General features: G+C 52.2%; 7 protein-coding genes across 7 annotated transcripts; 4 read left to right on the plus strand and 3 right to left on the minus strand.

Annotated features, from left to right (window-relative positions):
• Positions 1–17: 17 nt before the first annotated feature.
• Positions 18–2,769, plus strand: ABOM_003985 (Zn(II)2Cys6 transcription factor; the record flags this gene model as incomplete). The annotated part of the gene is made up of 4 exons (XM_022531115.1): positions 18–457; positions 535–1,297; positions 1,356–1,616; positions 1,834–2,769. The coding sequence occupies 4 exons, from the start codon at positions 18–20 to the stop codon at positions 2,767–2,769; spliced, it is 2,400 nt and encodes a 799-aa protein (XP_022390943.1).
• Positions 2,770–3,125: 356 nt separating this feature from the next.
• On the minus strand, positions 3,126–3,554 carry ABOM_003986 (uncharacterized protein; the record flags this gene model as incomplete). Its single annotated transcript, XM_022531116.1, has 1 exon — positions 3,126–3,554. One exon carries the CDS (start codon positions 3,552–3,554, stop codon positions 3,126–3,128), a length of 429 nt encoding a protein of 142 aa, XP_022390942.1.
• A 1,020-nt stretch (positions 3,555–4,574) lies between these two features.
• On the plus strand, positions 4,575–6,201 carry ABOM_003987 (putative acetylornithine aminotransferase; the record flags this gene model as incomplete). The annotated part of the gene is made up of 5 exons (XM_022531117.1): positions 4,575–4,706; positions 4,767–4,875; positions 4,936–5,199; positions 5,253–5,406; positions 5,526–6,201. 5 exons carry the CDS (start codon positions 4,575–4,577, stop codon positions 6,199–6,201), a joined length of 1,335 nt encoding a protein of 444 aa, XP_022390941.1.
• Positions 6,202–8,281: 2,080 nt separating this feature from the next.
• On the minus strand, positions 8,282–9,260 carry ABOM_003988 (uncharacterized protein; the record flags this gene model as incomplete). The annotated part of the gene is made up of 2 exons (XM_022531118.1): positions 8,282–8,947; positions 9,006–9,260. The coding sequence occupies 2 exons, from the start codon at positions 9,258–9,260 to the stop codon at positions 8,282–8,284; spliced, it is 921 nt and encodes a 306-aa protein (XP_022390958.1).
• Positions 9,261–9,780: 520 nt separating this feature from the next.
• Positions 9,781–10,826, plus strand: ABOM_003989 (uncharacterized protein; the record flags this gene model as incomplete). Its single annotated transcript, XM_022531119.1, has 2 exons — positions 9,781–10,132; positions 10,186–10,826. The coding sequence occupies 2 exons, from the start codon at positions 9,781–9,783 to the stop codon at positions 10,824–10,826; spliced, it is 993 nt and encodes a 330-aa protein (XP_022390957.1).
• Positions 10,827–11,625: 799 nt separating this feature from the next.
• On the plus strand, positions 11,626–13,083 carry ABOM_003990 (uncharacterized protein; the record flags this gene model as incomplete). Its single annotated transcript, XM_022531120.1, has 4 exons — positions 11,626–11,865; positions 11,936–12,445; positions 12,512–12,861; positions 12,921–13,083. The coding sequence occupies 4 exons, from the start codon at positions 11,626–11,628 to the stop codon at positions 13,081–13,083; spliced, it is 1,263 nt and encodes a 420-aa protein (XP_022390923.1).
• A 378-nt stretch (positions 13,084–13,461) lies between these two features.
• On the minus strand, positions 13,462–15,325 carry ABOM_003991 (uncharacterized protein; the record flags this gene model as incomplete). Its single annotated transcript, XM_022531121.1, has 4 exons — positions 13,462–14,553; positions 14,603–14,913; positions 14,972–15,047; positions 15,140–15,325. The coding sequence occupies 4 exons, from the start codon at positions 15,323–15,325 to the stop codon at positions 13,462–13,464; spliced, it is 1,665 nt and encodes a 554-aa protein (XP_022390924.1).
• Between the last annotated feature and the right edge of the window lie 695 nt (positions 15,326–16,020).

Genomic DNA, 16,020 nt, shown 5'->3' on the forward strand with positions numbered 1-16,020 from the left:
AGAAAAGAAACCTGGTCATGTCTTCATTCCGTGGAACCCCCAACGCAGCTCTCTTTTCCGTTCCTCTGTCGCTCGGGATATCCACTACTGCGCACCGCACCACGGGCGACAACGCAATGGAGCCTCGCGGAACCAAGAGGGCCGGTAATTCGACCTCCCCTGGCTCATCCAAACGCCGAGGCCCATACGCTCTTCGGGCATGCATGACTTGTCGACGCCGAAAGGGGAGATGTGACGGCCAGCTGCCTTGTGGCTACTGCGACCGCCGCGGACACGCCTGTATCTACGATCAGGAACATGCCATCACGATGGATGACGGACAACATGCCGCATCCGTATCAGGCATGAGGGATCCCGACCCAGTGCGTCAGCCTCCAGTCGGGGCTAGTGTTCTGTCCTGTGCTCCGGCGGCTGCCATTTCCAAAGACTCAAGACCGTCAGCTCCCGTTCCAGCCTCGTAATGATCTGATTTCCTTTGCTCCCTGACCGAAGTGCAAGGCTATCCTACTGAGCTGACCCACTGCGCTCACATAGTAGTCATCCGTCTTCGCTTGCACATCTAGTTGCGGGTTTACGCGCCCAGTTAAAGAACGTCGAATCGCTCGTGCAAGCTTATGGCAAAGACGGCAATTATTCTGGAAACAATCCGACTCGATCTGTGCCGTTGCATCAAGCTGGTCAGGCCATACAAGGGCCCAATGCTCGCTCCAGCCAGCGGGAGGCGAGGCATAACGGGTCTGGCCTGCGCCCCATCAGTCGTGGCTTCTGCGGACCCACGAGCCCCGACTACAGTATGAATGTAGTGCAGATCACGCTGCAGGAGCGTGGTTACCTTGAATCTTCAGTGGATCGGCCCACGCTACCGAGTTTTGATCGGGACCACCTCTCCCCATCGACAATTAGCCAGTGGCAACCTCCCTGCCATAGGGATGACCGACATCAACTATTACAATTTCGATCCTATCTCACAGTCCAGGATGCCGAGGAAGCCATATCGGTGTACAATGATGCTGTGGGAGAATTGCATTCATTTGTCGATATTAGGAACATTCGAGTTCAGTTGGATGTTTGGTATACTCGTGATACAGAATCTGCTATTGGCCGCACGACGCAACGGTCTGACTACTATGATCTGATCATTTTCAATCTTATGCTAGCAATAGCGGCACAGGCTGGAATGGAGTCGCTACGCGCAAGGTCAGCAGGTGCCGTGTACTCTGTCTTCCAGCGTGCCGCTAATGCCTCCATCACGTCTACGACTACGAGTATTAAGCAAGCAGTTATCGTCTTGTTGCTGGTATGTCAAAGATTCCGTCAGCCATCTGGTACTTTCAAACGCTTGATGTACTGATCAGCGGGCCAAGGGCTGTTGCTATATGTTCCATGATCAACCACGGCTCGCACTTAGAATGTGCGGCAATGCTGGACGCATATTGATGGAATTGGGCATCCACAACGGCAATGTAGTCAAGCACGGGCTGGCATCGGAGGCGCAGCGCAAAGAGGGTTCCATGCTCATGGGCTGTGTCACTGTGCTTGATCGGCAGTGGAGTGCGATGACTGGCTTGCCACCCAATTTCTCCAATAATACTTTCAGTCCGAAGGTGACGCATCTAGTGAGTACATCAATCCTGGCTTGGATTAGTTTCCTTGTCATCTCCCCATGCGGCGATGCTCCAACGTCAGGGCCGTCTCCAGTGCATCGGGCTCAAGCCTCCTTCCAATAGAACAGTCTCTGGCCTACACTGGTGAACGCTCGCCAAGGGGGCCGTCTGGGTTCTCTTTTCCGGTGCCAATGATCTGTGTTGACCAGCTAACACCGACTGTTCTCAGTCCGACTCGCCATATACGATGGCCATGAATAAGCTTGCTCTCATCAGTGACAAGTTCAGCGAACCCATCGCTCTGGCAGCGCAGGGAAACAGCCGCCAAGACGACGATGCCGTTGAGCTGATGCTGTTCCAGGTTCAGCAGTGGCAGAAAAAGTGTGTCGGCGGTCGAGAGCTTTCCGACGTGAAAACTTGGCTGGTCCAACCTTCGTCGATGCCTCCTCCATGGATGTTGCTCCTAATCTTCCGCGCGGTGTCCATCCGGAGTCTCCTGTTTCGCCCTTCTTTCTTCCCCAGTTCCCGTGTCGAGAGAAGCAAACAACACGTATCGCCGGCCCTCGAGCTCTTGTGGCAGTCGATCGATGCCTTGTTTCAAATCGACAGCGCCACCGATATTTATTGCAAGCATCGCCCGTACTATCAACACATCTTGGCTTCGATCTGCTCACTGGTCTTTTTGCTGACCGGCTACGTTCACGACCATCGCACGGCCCTCTCCTCATCTTTGCCGCCCGATTTTGACTGGAAGATTCGTGGCTGTCTTCAGACGGCCTCTGATCTCGCCAGAAAATATGCCAACACTTCTGCAGCCGCCCACAAGCTATGGGAAAGAATCCTGGAAGTTCGTCATGTCCTCGAAACGTATGGTATAAAACCTATGTACGCCTCCCGAGAGCGGAACTCAACCTTAACAAGCGAACGTGGCTCCAGCTCGACAAATCCTCTCGCAATACAGAAGCAGCCCCCTCTGCCGTTGCCAGAGGTTCCAGCGGAGGCCGCCGTTGCCCCAGCAAATGCCTCTTGCGAGACGGATACATGCCTCGTGGGCGTCAATCTAGGTCTCGAACCTCCAACAGAAGCCAGCAATTGTCTCCTGGAGGACCCCCAGGCTTTGGGGTTGCCTGCCTGGCCCTCGATGGATAGCTATCTCTTCCATTGAATAGCTTATATTCTAGGCCCCAGCCGAGGGAGGCTGACCTTGTTGTCACAATTCTCCCAGTAGCCGTTCCCTATTGGGCCAAACTGGCCTAGGTCCTCGAGACTCTATGTATGACCCTGATTTATGTTTCCAGAAGCCGTTCCATCTCTCAAAGCCATCTGTAAATATTCCCATGACGCCTAACATTCTGCCTGCGCTCTGACGTACCGTCTCTTCGATACTTTCGGGTCGAGTGTAGAAAGCTGGAACAGGTGGTACAACAGCGGCCTTGGCTGGGCGCAGAAATACGAAGTGTTCTCGGTGGATCACACTTGGAGGCGTTTCGCGGACTACGAGGAGCAGTCGACGGTCTTGTTTCAGGGTAACACCAGGCGCTCAGCCTCAGATATGAAGGTTTCGTACTGCAAAGTAGCCATCGCCCAATTGCTGGGAGCGAGACGAGTCTCGACACGGAGTTGGCGTAGAATTGCTAGCATGCGAATGGCATACGCAGCTTCCGTCGCACCCGTCATCCCGACAACCATCCTCGTGGGTCTTTTTGTCTCCCCAGAGATGTGGATATGGATTGTCGTCGAGGGAGGATGGGTCGCTGGCGACGCGCCCAGTCGTCGTTGCGTGTGATCGCGTCCTCGCTCAAGGATATGCTTTGGAGATCCGTCCCGACTTCTTTCCTTGGCCCACTTTCCGTTCCGCCTTGGATAACCACTAGTAAATTTACTAGCGGTACTACCTAAACCCAGATAGGTGCTTGATTCCGCAGACCGCGTCCAGACATCCGGAGACATGACGGAAAGAAGTGGGGCGACTCGGAATGCTGTGGGGCATGTCCTGAACGGTCCCCACCAAATGTTTCTGTTCCAGGCCTGTTTTACACCGAACCCTTCATTGTTGTTACTGAGAGACTTCCCGGCGAAATCGAATCGAACCGTCTCGTCAAGGAAATAGATTTCAAGCATCCGTAATTATCTCACTGGTATGGTATGAGAATCTTAACCAATATAATTCATCTCAGATGCTGTTGTAGCACGTTAACGGTATGTATAAGGAAGAAAACATCACGTCCGATCCAAATTTATATATCATCAGACACAGTATATCTTCCCTTCCACGTGGGAATTTGCTAGAAAAATCAATACGTTGAAGTTAGAAAAATATTTATATAGAACACGGATAGCCTTATGGATTGTTTCTGAAGATAATGAATTTCTTTATATGGTCACCATATGAAAAGATCGAGAAACCTGCCTTGACGAACATTGGGTTTTGTCAGTTGCAGATCGACATAGTAGCGCCAGACCTCACAAACGCCGCCAGCAGCTCCACGGTAGCCAAATTTGTCCGATCCCAACCTCTGCTCGAGGTTGCGGTATAGGAAAGGTGGGGGTTACGCAATGGTCGATCCGAAACCGTGGTCCGCATGGCCCTAAAGACGGCAAGGTCTCAGTCGTGCGATTGCAAAGCCCCAGACAGAAGGACGGAATACATACACTATTCGATCAGCGTACCCACTCCCAGATGGGACGGAACTGCTGGGTAATTGGAACATCCGAAACCACAACGTCGCGTTGGTCTTGTTGAAGGGAACGGACCATACGAGGATTCTGGGCCCATACTCCGTCTGGTCTGGGAGAGACACGGCACCTCAGTACTCACATGATGTTGCCAACCATATATAAGGCCTTTCACTGCGGATTTCTCCCCATGTCGTATACAATCTTGGTTGATGTACACTTGATGAAGCTGTGCCTGCTGTCCATCCATTTGAAGAACGTACCCCTAAACCTCGGCCATCTTGCGCAGTCACGATGGCGTATAAACAAGGTGAACCGCTGTCGACTGTGACGCGTGACCTCCTGCGCGAGGAAGAAACCTATACTGCTGGAGGCTTCGGCCCCCTTCCCGGTTTCATCGTCTCAGGGAAGGGCTCGACGATGAGGGTCAGTATGCAGTCACGGACTATCGGGTACCCCGGTCACTAATAGACCCTTCCCCAAAAGGACGTGGACAACCAGGATATTATCGATTTTGCGTGTACCATGAGTGCGGTGAATTTGGGCCACAGCCACCCGAAAGTGACCGCAGCGGTAGTAGAGTCCCTCCAAAATGGTACGTACCGCTCGGTACAGTGCGAATCTCGGGCCGGTGCATCGTATTAACAGATCTCAGTCTCTCAAACAAACATTGCCATTCATAATGCCAAATGGCCATCGCTTGCCAAAAGGCTATGCCAAAAGTTGGGCTATGACAAAGTCGCCGCAATGACCTCCGGTGCTGAGGCCGCGGATTCAGCAGTCAAGATTGCGTGGAAATGGGGTATCGCGCGGAAAGGGATTTCGCCGATGGATGTGACCGTCCTGGGCTGTTCCGACAATTATCATGGCCTCACGTCTGGCATTTGGCCCATCATGAACCCAGGCTGTGGCCAAGAGGGTATGTTCACTCGAGCTCGGGGAGCCAAGCGTGCTACAATTGACCTGGTATAGGCTACGGCATCAGCAGCAAGCAGGTGACCAATCGAAATCCCAAAACTGGCGCATTGCTTCGTTACGGCCACGTAGAAGATTTCGAGGCGGTTTTAAGTGACATGCATTCCGTCGTGGCCGGCATTATGATGGAACCTATCCATGGAACCTTGAGGTAAGATTGGCGGTGACATAGTCCAGACTGGAGATCCACATCAACGATGGCGGTCTTCCCCCTTGGCATTGCAATGTATGTTTTGGGATGAGACTGGTGTGTGCTAATAGACCGCATAGAACTTTCGAACAAGAGATCCAATTTGCTACAAGCGTTCGCCAGCTATGTAAGAAATATAACATCCTCTTCATCTCGGATGAAGTGCGGATGGGGTCAGGCAAAACCGGCCGGTTTCTCTGCTCTGACTGGCTTGGTACTGAAAACAAGCCCGACATGATTACCCTCGGAAAGTCCATCACAGGTGGAGCGTACCCAGCTTCTTATGTCCTGGGGTTCAATGAAACCATGGACCTGATCGAACCCAACCAAGTGGCCAGTACCTTTGCCATGTCGCCCGCAGGTACCGCGGCAACGCTTGCCGCACTGTCCGTCTACGAGGACGAGCAGCTGCTACAGCGAGCCACAGTCATCCAAGAACGATGGATGGCGATCACATCAAACTGGAACCACCCCTTCCTTCGCTTCTGCACTGCTCGCGGGGCCGACCTGTGCATTATGTTCAAGGACCACATGGGCGATGTCACACCTCGACGAGTGGCAAGGCTTGCATACCAGAAAGGGGTTCTGGTGTACCCTCAAAGTCCTCGAATCCGTATTAGCGTGGCTTTGACAATTACAGATGAGGAGCTGGATAAGGGGATGAGGGCCTTAACTGAGGTTATGGATGAGATCGCTTTTTACAGGGAGATTCCCGGCTCTACACACAGGGTAGACGATATATCCGCTGGTTTTTAGCCCAGAGAGACAGACCATGTTTGTGTTATCAAAGGACAGATTCCAGAAATCTTGCTCTATGACATGCGATGGAGTACATTGGATTACAAGGACACCCTTTATGTATATTGTGGGAGGATAGTATATTTCGAGTGGATTGATCTGACTGCTAGGCATTTTATTGTCCATCGTGAAGGCAGGGAAGAGTGAGATTAAGGGTAACAAAAAAGAGAGGATCCTTCTCTTCCTCTCAGACTTCGCACTACACGTTGCTCAAGAAAATGTGTTTTGCTCAGTACGTGAAACCATTGCACCATATCGCTCCGGTATGCTTGACTGGGATGACAGCTGGGTTAAATAGGATACTAAAAATAGAGAAGTATATTGCCTTGAGTGGTATCGAGAGTACGGACCGGATTATAGAATTGCATGGAGATCTTCTCGATTTCAAGACTTGGTTCCAAGAGAACTTCTACAACAGCGGCGTATCTTTGGCTCAGGAATATATGAAGCTGCTAGCATATGAATACTTCTAAGCGCGGGAGTCTGGACTATTTAATTGCTTAAAGAGTTTATATATCAAGGACAAGAATATGGTGTCTCTTTTGAGATATTTTATAAGTAACTTGGACAGCGGAGTGTGACTATCGATATGACTTCTCGGCTCCTTGAGTCTGCTATCTCTCTGCGTCAAGATTTCGCAAATAATCTTATAGCCGAAAGTATACTATCCTCCTCAATCCTGCCGTCTTCTCTTCTTTCACGAAAGCTGACGATGGCGGGCGTCGCAAATCGGATATTCTCTGACTGTTAAAATGGGGCGATTTCTCCAGAAACTTCAGTACACAGCGCTATCTGGGCTACTTTAAACTGTAGCATATTATTCACAGGAAGTTTTTACAGAGTCCGCCCCGAGCCTCTTAAAAGTAAACCACATTAACAGACTGTCCGATAGCAGTTTTATTGACGAACGTGAGAAATATCTTAGTTGTATCAACCAAGGCTGTTATCTATATTATCTCTATTTCGTACCAGCCCGGGTAATATTCTACGATATCTTCTAGGTCCAACATTTGCCTAAATTGGCATCTACCAGATATGTCGCTCAAAGAATGTAATGCGATGGTACGCGCCAGAAATCAGAAGTCCGTACTCTGCCAGTTGGTAAATATGATCAGAATTGAACTGCACGAGAAAGTAAATAATAAATGAATCCTCTAGCCTCATAGCACAGAATGAGAAAATAAACAGACGTTATCTATTAACAGCGATACTCGTAATTATAGCTCACGACTAGCAACTTCCGTACCGCGGCCTACTTATCTATTCTGTTTTGCTGAACTACTTATTCCACAGCTTGATACCAGTTCAGATGAGATATCCAATGCGGACACCGGTCCTGATCAAGATACAGAGAAGATAATTCTGTTCAAGGGCAGATACCGGTTCTAGCTGCAGGGTTGTCCATTAGTCTACACACTAAAGCCTTGTAGGCCTTGGGAAATGTTCGTGAGCTGGGTAGTTTATGCCACAGCTTCCAGGACCTGCCTTGTACCGAAACTCACATTACATCCTCTACGGGGCACTTCGAATTCGGGGCACAACGAACTGCTTGTAAAGATATGAGGTATAAAAAAAGAAAATACCCTGACAGCCACGTTCCCAGGGCTGTTCAGCTTAACAGTCAACATTAACCCCCCCGTCTTCATCTTCACGGCCAGCATCGAACTTTCCGCTTCTCTCTGCCAAAGGGAAACCGAGTTAATTCCTTTTTTTATTCTCCAAAGAAACCGAGCATGGCTACGCAGGTGTGGATAGAAAAACTGGATTTATGTTAAACTAAGACCGAAGACTCAAATAGCAAGGGCTCGTCATGAGTGAGAGTGAGGCTTAGTCTGGACTATTATACATTACATCCATAACCATGTCACAACTATACACATTTCTTATGTGATTTCGACACGATGATGGCCGAATTTGAATCAAATACCTTCACAACAATTGAAATCAGATGAACCTCACACAGCTGGATTAGCATGCTTGACTTGATGCACCCTGGAGCCGCACGCCGCCACCTCCCGACATATATGGTATCCACGAATCAAAAGGGCTTCTTGATGAATTTGGTATCCTTTTCCAACCAGGCGCCGAAATCCTTCAGCTCGGGATACACCTTCTTCAGCATATGAATGTCGGCCTTGTACCCGTTTTTGTAAAACCAACGGTACATATTACCCACATCCTTGACCATGAACATCAGCAGGTGAGCCAGAAAGCCAAAGGTCAGTGGGATATCCTCGCCGGTGCGGGCCTTGTATATGCGTGCCATTTCCTCGAATGTGATTTCATCGCCCGCGAGGGAAATGCACCGAGCCGTGTATTCTTCGGGGTGCAGGAAAGCCTGGGCACCGAAAAAGCCGATATCACTGACGGCGACCAGCTGCAAGGGCTTATCCTTGAGGGCCACTTTCCAGCAGGTATTGACGAGCTTCCCCGCGAACCCAGGAGTGAAGTTGTCGAAGAAGCAGGTGGGGCGCAGGATCACATAGTTCATGCCCGATGCCTGCGTCTTGTCGAGGAGATACTTCTCAATGTTGTGCTTGGTGGTGAAATGAGGCACATCCGTGGGGTTGTGGATCGAGTCGTCCCCGCCTCGGTCCACCGAGGTATAGACGAACTGCTTGACGTTGTTCTGGACCGCTGCATCGATTACCGCCTTGGACTGTTCCTCCTCGATGTCGTGCTTTGATCTGGTTGGGACCATGACCTGTTTCGCCAGCCGTCAGCGGATGGACACGGTAGGGCGATCAATGCCAAACACTTACGGGCACCAGGAAGAGACCCCAGATGCCTTGCGGGGCAACCGCCATGGCGTTCTTGAAGATCCCCGGCACGTCGCTGAGGTCACCTTCCACGAGCTTGATCGTGGGGTATTTCTCTCGCAGCGACTGGGCTCGCGGGGAGTTCTTCTTGCGCGTCAGCGCCAGAACCTCCAAGTCCGCGTTCGCTTTGAACAGGGCCTCGACGACACCACCACCCTGATTGCCAGTGGCACCCGTCACCAGCACGGCTCGAGACATGGTGATAATGCTCTTCCGAGTGACGAAGACGAAGGGCAATGAGGAAGGCGACGAGGGAAACGGTAGGCTGTTGCAAGTGGCAGTGGGCCTGAGAGGCGAGGAAAGGGCTCGGGTGGTGTAGCGCAGCATGACCGAAAGACTGGAGGGATCAGGGGGGTGCCGAAACCGCATTTGTAAGCTGCGCCCATGGCGAGGGCTGCTGGAGCTAACGCTGTGAGAATTTTGGCGTCGTTATATGATTGGTTGGTCTGTTGAGGCTGCATGGTCGGGAATATGAGCTGTACGGCGGCCGTCGCTCGTTTGGGTTCGGGCAGAGGAGCGAGGCCCGTCCCTCGATGGACGTGATCGGCGGGTCCACCGGTGGGGGGGTCAGGGAGAAGCTTCGCTAGGGCCTCTGGGAGGCCAAGCCCACGCATCTATTTATTGACCCGGCGCATTTGAATACTATCCACCTCAGATTCTACATTGCACATCGTCCACACCGTCTCGCTAGCCCTCCCAAGCCCTGCCGCACGCGATCATGACTAGTCTGCGTCTTGTCCGTCAGGCGAATGCCACCGTTGGGGAGCAACGGCCCCGAATGGTGGCGGTCTTTGTAGGGGGAACAAGTGGGATTGGAGAGGCGACGGCAAAGCAGCTGGCAAAAACAATCCATTCACCTACAGTTTACATCGTCGGTCGCAACCAAGCGGCTGGCTCTCGGATCCTGGCCGACTGTCAGCGTTTGAATGCCCACGGCACATACCGATTTATCAAGGCGGATGTGTCGCTGCTGCATGAGGTTGACACGGCCTGTCAAGAGATCCAGAGCCAGGAAGCTGCCGTGGACCTTCTCTTCATGACGCCGGGCCACCTGGCAACTCGGAAAAATAGTACGCGTCCGGAGATGATTTCGTTGCCCTGTCCCGGACTGACCAAGCTATAGACACGGCGGAGGGACTCGACGATAACCATGTCCTCCGATACTACGCCCGAATGCGATTCATCCAAAACCTGATACCGCAGTTACAAGCCGCCGAGCGTCCCGCGCGCGTGCTTACGATTCTCGCCGCCGGAAAGGAGGGCGAGATTGATGACAGCAATTTCGATCTACAGGCCAATTGGTCCTTCGGGACTGCCGCTGTGTATGGAGCGACTCTGAATTCCTTAGCGATCGAGTATCTGGCGTCGCAGTATCCCTCGATGAGCTTTATCCACGTCTTCCCAGGACTGGTACGCACATCGCTCATGACGTCGAGTTTTGGCAGTCTACTTGGCTCGGTGATTGGCCTACTCACGCGACTGCTGTCGATATCGGAGCAGGAGAGTGGGGAGCGCAATGTCTTTCTGGCAACCTCGATGGCGTATCCACCGGCCGCGCATACCGGTGATCCCCCCGCGAAGCAGGTCAAGGTCGCAACCGCGTCGACCGGGGAGGCCGGTGGTGGCTCATACCTGCTGAACTATGATGGGACGGATGCAACCAATAAGACCTTAATGGCAGACTATCGCGCGAGGGACTATCCGAAGAAGGTATGGGAGCATACTCTGGGGGTCTTTCAGAGGACGCTCGGCGCAGATTCTTAGGTGTGATAGAAAATTAGTCTACTTTCACGGTGGCACCATTATTGGTACTTCGCAAATCACTAGTGCTTCTCTCTCGGGATGATCACCATTGGACCATAGGCGTAGCTATCTCGTAACTGCATCCGCTCGGGCTTGGCGATCTGACTCGTCCATCGCTCGTGCAATGCGAGCTGATCACGGCCGCGCAAGGGGTCCATCCACTAGACATCCAAGACGATCTCACTGGTTGAAGCGTGCATTAGCACCGGGAATCGCAATGCCCGGGAGGCCCACCGCAAGGGCCAGTTCCCGGCAGTGGATGTCCGGGCGCGAGGTCCCACCGCACTGCCTTGGACAGTTGGACATTCCTCTCGGGCTAGACAGTGATTCTTAGGGCCGAGAGTGGGTCTTCATTGGTAATGTCATGGGGCTTGGTCTGGGCCCCGCCCCTTCGGGCATGGCATACCTGAGCAGTGCTGGACGAGTAGGGGACCCCTTCCCTTGGGCCTATGGGCTCATGCCACCGCGGGGATGGAAATCGGATCTATACACTGCGCCCGCTGCTCGGTGCAGTTCTGTGCGCTGGCCGTGATGGGAACTATTCGGTCGATATAGATGAGCGTGCGAAATGCACAACTCAAGAGGGACCGGTAGATAAGGCATAGATCGTATACAGGGCTGGTGACACCGTGGTTATAACACTCCTTAGTAGTCTCCCCTATAAACAGAATTTCCAAATTAGACGAGAAAAGCCGTTCGCCTATACCATTCGAAGAACGCTTCCGATATCGCGAATCCTTCTAAACAACCTTCAGACAGGATGGGGCAGTTTAACGATCTAGTACACACGATTTCGAAAGAGTCGGAACGTATTTCAAACCATTGCAGGACGGAAAATCTCCCAGAGCCCTCCTTCGATGCGACATTTCCACCAAACAGTCAAATCCCCGAGGAAAGCGAGGAGCTGACAGCTGCACGGCGCAACCTCTTTCAGGCTGCCGCGGACCTGGCGATCCTGGCCCTCGGACCGTCCGAACACCTGCGTTGGCAGGCATGGAATGTCAGTATCTAGCCCCCTATATCTAACATCGTCACGGTGGCATGGCTGTGGAACTAACCGGAAATGGCAGCAATTCAATGACAACATCAGCCTTCAGTCAATTCTTCGCTTCCGTATCGCCGAATCAGTTCCCCCAGAGGGAATAACAATCTCCGATCTCTCGGAAGCGACGGGGGTAGATCAACATCTGCTCACCCGTATCGTTCGTCATGCCATGACCTCACATATCTTCTATGAGCCTGAGCCAGGCAAGGTCGCGCACACGGCCTCCTCTCAGGCCCTGTCCAGCAACCAAGGAGTGCGAGACTGGTTGGATATGACACTCGAAGAATGGGGTCCGGCTGCGGTGCGCACTGTGGACGCTTTCCAGAAGTACCCAGGGAGCGAGGAACAGAAAGAGACTGGGTTCGGGCTGGCATTCAACGGCCAGACGATCTTTGAGTTCCTTGCCCAGCAGCCGGAGCGGTCGAAGGTTTTCGGTGGTGCTATGGCTAATTTTTCCAAGGGGGAAAGTCATCGGATCGAACATTTCGTCCACGGATATGACTGGAAGGCGCTCGGGAAAGGAACGGTGGTCGATGTGAGATTGGATCTGCCTGCCTCAGTTGTAACCCTGGCAAAATACTAATCAGTGTCGTTCATCTAGATTGGGGGATCCCACGGTCACATCAGCGCTGCCATCGCGGCCGAAGCTCCTGATCTCAGGTTTGTCGTCCAGGACCTTAGCGGAACCGCGGCCGAAGGATGCAAGATGCTCGATGCAGCCTTGAAGGACCGTGTGACGTTTATGGCCCATGATATGAATCACATACAGCCCGTCCTCGGTGCACAAGCGTACATATTTCGCTCTGTGCTCCTAAACTGGCCGAGGAAGTACTGCGTCAAGTTTCTGAAGAACTTAGTCCCTGCGATGACGCCTGGTGCGCTGCTCATTATTAACGAGGGAGTTCTGCCGGACCAGGAGAGCCTATCTCCCTGGGATGACCGACTTCTCCGGTCTGTTCACCCACCATTCTTTTGACTCGGAGAGATTTGTTACTGACATGGCGCTACAGGAGCTTGGACCTCTGCATGATGGGTATGTTTAATAGCAACGAGCGAACGGTAGAAGAATGGAAGGGCATCCTCTCCGAGGCAGACTCGCGCTTCAAGCTTATTAATGTTCGCCGCCCGAACCCGGCGAGTTTACTTTGGATTCTGGAGATTGTATGGGAATAGATGTTTGGGATTTAGGTTAGAAAGGAATTGTACAGATTTGGGTCAGAATAATATACTATCAGAAATTTCGCCCACCTACCATTGAAACCTAGCTATAACGACGTTATTCAAGTATATCAGCTGTTGTGCTTCCATGTCATATTTCAGTAGCATTGCCATGCCTGAGGGAAAGTCCCCTCAATGCAGCAACACGGTTATATATACAGACAGGTCTACAAGTACAGTCGCATACGCCACTAGAGATAAGATTCAGAGCTTTTGAGACCATCATTGCAAGCATGCAAACGTAAGGTAGGGTTACTTAGTAGAGGCTGAATTACATAATAATGGTGATTTTATAACTAGTCGGGGGATCTCGGCCGTAGCTATCGCAGAGGCCTATATGCCTGTCTCCTTACTTTCCTCCTCATCCGCCGTTCTGTCCCTCTGCAGTCCTTGCGCTGAGTTCAAAACCTGATCCAGGTCATAGCTCTTCGTCAATAGACTTGTGAGGAGCGCGACCCCACAGATGCCACAACAGACAGCGTACACGACTCGCAGGCTATCTGTATACGCGTCTTTCAAATTGTTCTTCTCACTTTCATCCGCCATACCCGCAATGGCTCTGACAAGGCCCGCTGCATCCTGACTATACGTGTCAGCCATTGGCGCCAGACTGGGATATTTCAAGAGGTTCTTTTTCATTTGATTCTGGAAAACCACACCCCCCACAGCGACGCCAATACACTGGCCCAGTGCACGGAAGAAACTAAACATGGCCACGGCCATGGACAGGTTCTCACTGGGTGTGGCAGCCTGCACGGCGAATGTTAGGGCGGGGAAAAGGACGCCCAGCCCCAGGCCGCTGACCAGGTTGATGAAAAGCCATTGGGGGATGCTGCTGTCCGCCTTGATATAGCACATCAACCCCATTCCAAGGGTTGAAAGCGCCCATCCGGACCAGACCGCCCACCGATAGGCGCTTGTTTTAGTAATTGCAAATCCTACAATAACAGCGCTGGGGGCGACGGTGAAGGTCTGAGGAAACAGGGCGACACCGGCAATGATTGGAGAGTACTGCTTGACGGCCTCGAAGTATAACGGAAGATAGTACAAGACACACCACAGAACTAGTCCCTGGACAGCACTTCCGATGTAAGTCACGGTGGCTGTCCGGTTATTGAAGATACTGGGTGGGATCATTGGATAGTCGGCGACGTAGTATTCGTAAAATGCGAATGCGATCAGGCCACAGGGGCCCACGATAATGGGCACGAGAGTACGCCATGAATCCCAGGCGTACAGGACCCCGCCCCAAGTTAATGGAATGAGGAAAGACGTCATGCTTCCGATGAAGATCACCGCGCCGAGCCAGTCTATGGAGCGGAGCTTCTCCACTACTGAACCTGGGATCGGGCTCAGGTTCAGGAAAACAGCGACAAAGATTACTCCGACTCCAATAAAGGGAAAGTTGATATAGAACACCCATCTCTACAGCGTTGTTAGCGCGTTTTCCTGTGGGTCGTACCGGGGACCCTACCCAGGTGACATCCTCCGCGAATCCACCCCCAAGGATAGGACCAGTCACAGATCCAATACTCCACATCGCGCTCAGAATGCCCAGATACTGACCGCGCTGTCTCAAAGGCACTATATCGGTCACGATGACTTCAGTGAGCGCGATGATTCCACCACCGCCGATACCCTGAATGGACCGTCCGACGAGCATGTATGTAAAGTTTTTGGCGATCCCCGACACCAGAGCCCCGACGAAGAAGAGTAGAATGGAAAACAGAATGACTGGGCGTCGGCCAAACACATTTGATAGGTTGGCAAAGCTTGGCTCAAACACTGGCGGTGTATCGGTCAGATCTGTCAGATTATACTGCACGACGCCTGTCAGGCTCACCTGTAGATGTCAAGAGGAAGGACGTTCCAGTCCAGAAGGATTCAATAGCCGTTCCATGCAGGTCTTCCGACATGATCTACTGTTCGTGTCAGCCGTTGAGCGACGTTGGTTCCCCTTTAGCACCCTTCTTCCACTTCTTCGGCGCAGTCGGGTGCAATGGTTGCATACCGGAAGGGCAACAGACACAGATGTTCCATCAAGAGCAGCCATCAGCGACAACACCGACAGCGCCAAAAACACCAGCAGTCCACGTGTCCCCAGTTTGAAGTCCTCGGCGCCCTCCTTGGACGTTACGGTGCCTGATCGACCGTCGTCGTGCAAGGCACGCGAGTCGGATGGTGTTTCGACTGTCATCTTGGCCAGAATTGACACAGTAGCCCTCACGCAACAACGAGCATTCAGCGAACGGAAAGCTTTAAATATAGCTCTTGTGAGCTTCTCACAGAAGCGGACAAAACTTTCAGAAATCGACCTTGGGCGAAAAAGGGCTCACACAACGACCTAGAGGGGGTCCCTACGGCATCCCATGTTACTTCCTCCTAGCTTTTCAACTACACCATGTAAAAAATTATTCAGATCAACATTGCATACGCTTCCATACACATCACTCACTGCACTCCCTTTCAAGGCCAGAGACAGTCAGACTCCACGGCACAATTCGCACTATTAAGCCTACCTTACTTATTCGGTATCCGCTCAAGCCCACCTTTCGGACCAAGAAACCAGAGGATATGATAGGCCACTCTACGGGAGAACCCTCTTGCGCGTCCGCAGCATAGTGCGCCGACAAGATCCCACCCTCCAATCCGCTCGGTCACCCAGTGGGTGGCTTCCGTGATCGTCGGGGTGGCCGATCTTCTCGGCCTTCGGTGATCAAGATTACAAATCAACCGCAGCTGGCTTTCTGTAGGGGGCCCCCAATGTCATTCTGGGCGTTTGCCAGGTCCCTCGGGCCCCCCCCCGTGTTTTAATAACATGGATGGCGGCTGCCCTATACTTACTGTTCGCCCACCACTGACGTGATCGGAAAATCAGGTAACCAATGTCAC

Source organism: Aspergillus bombycis (assembly GCF_001792695.1).
Source record: "Aspergillus bombycis strain NRRL26010 chromosome Unknown contig00025, whole genome shotgun sequence".
NCBI lineage: Eukaryota > Fungi > Ascomycota > Eurotiomycetes > Eurotiales > Aspergillaceae > Aspergillus > Aspergillus bombycis.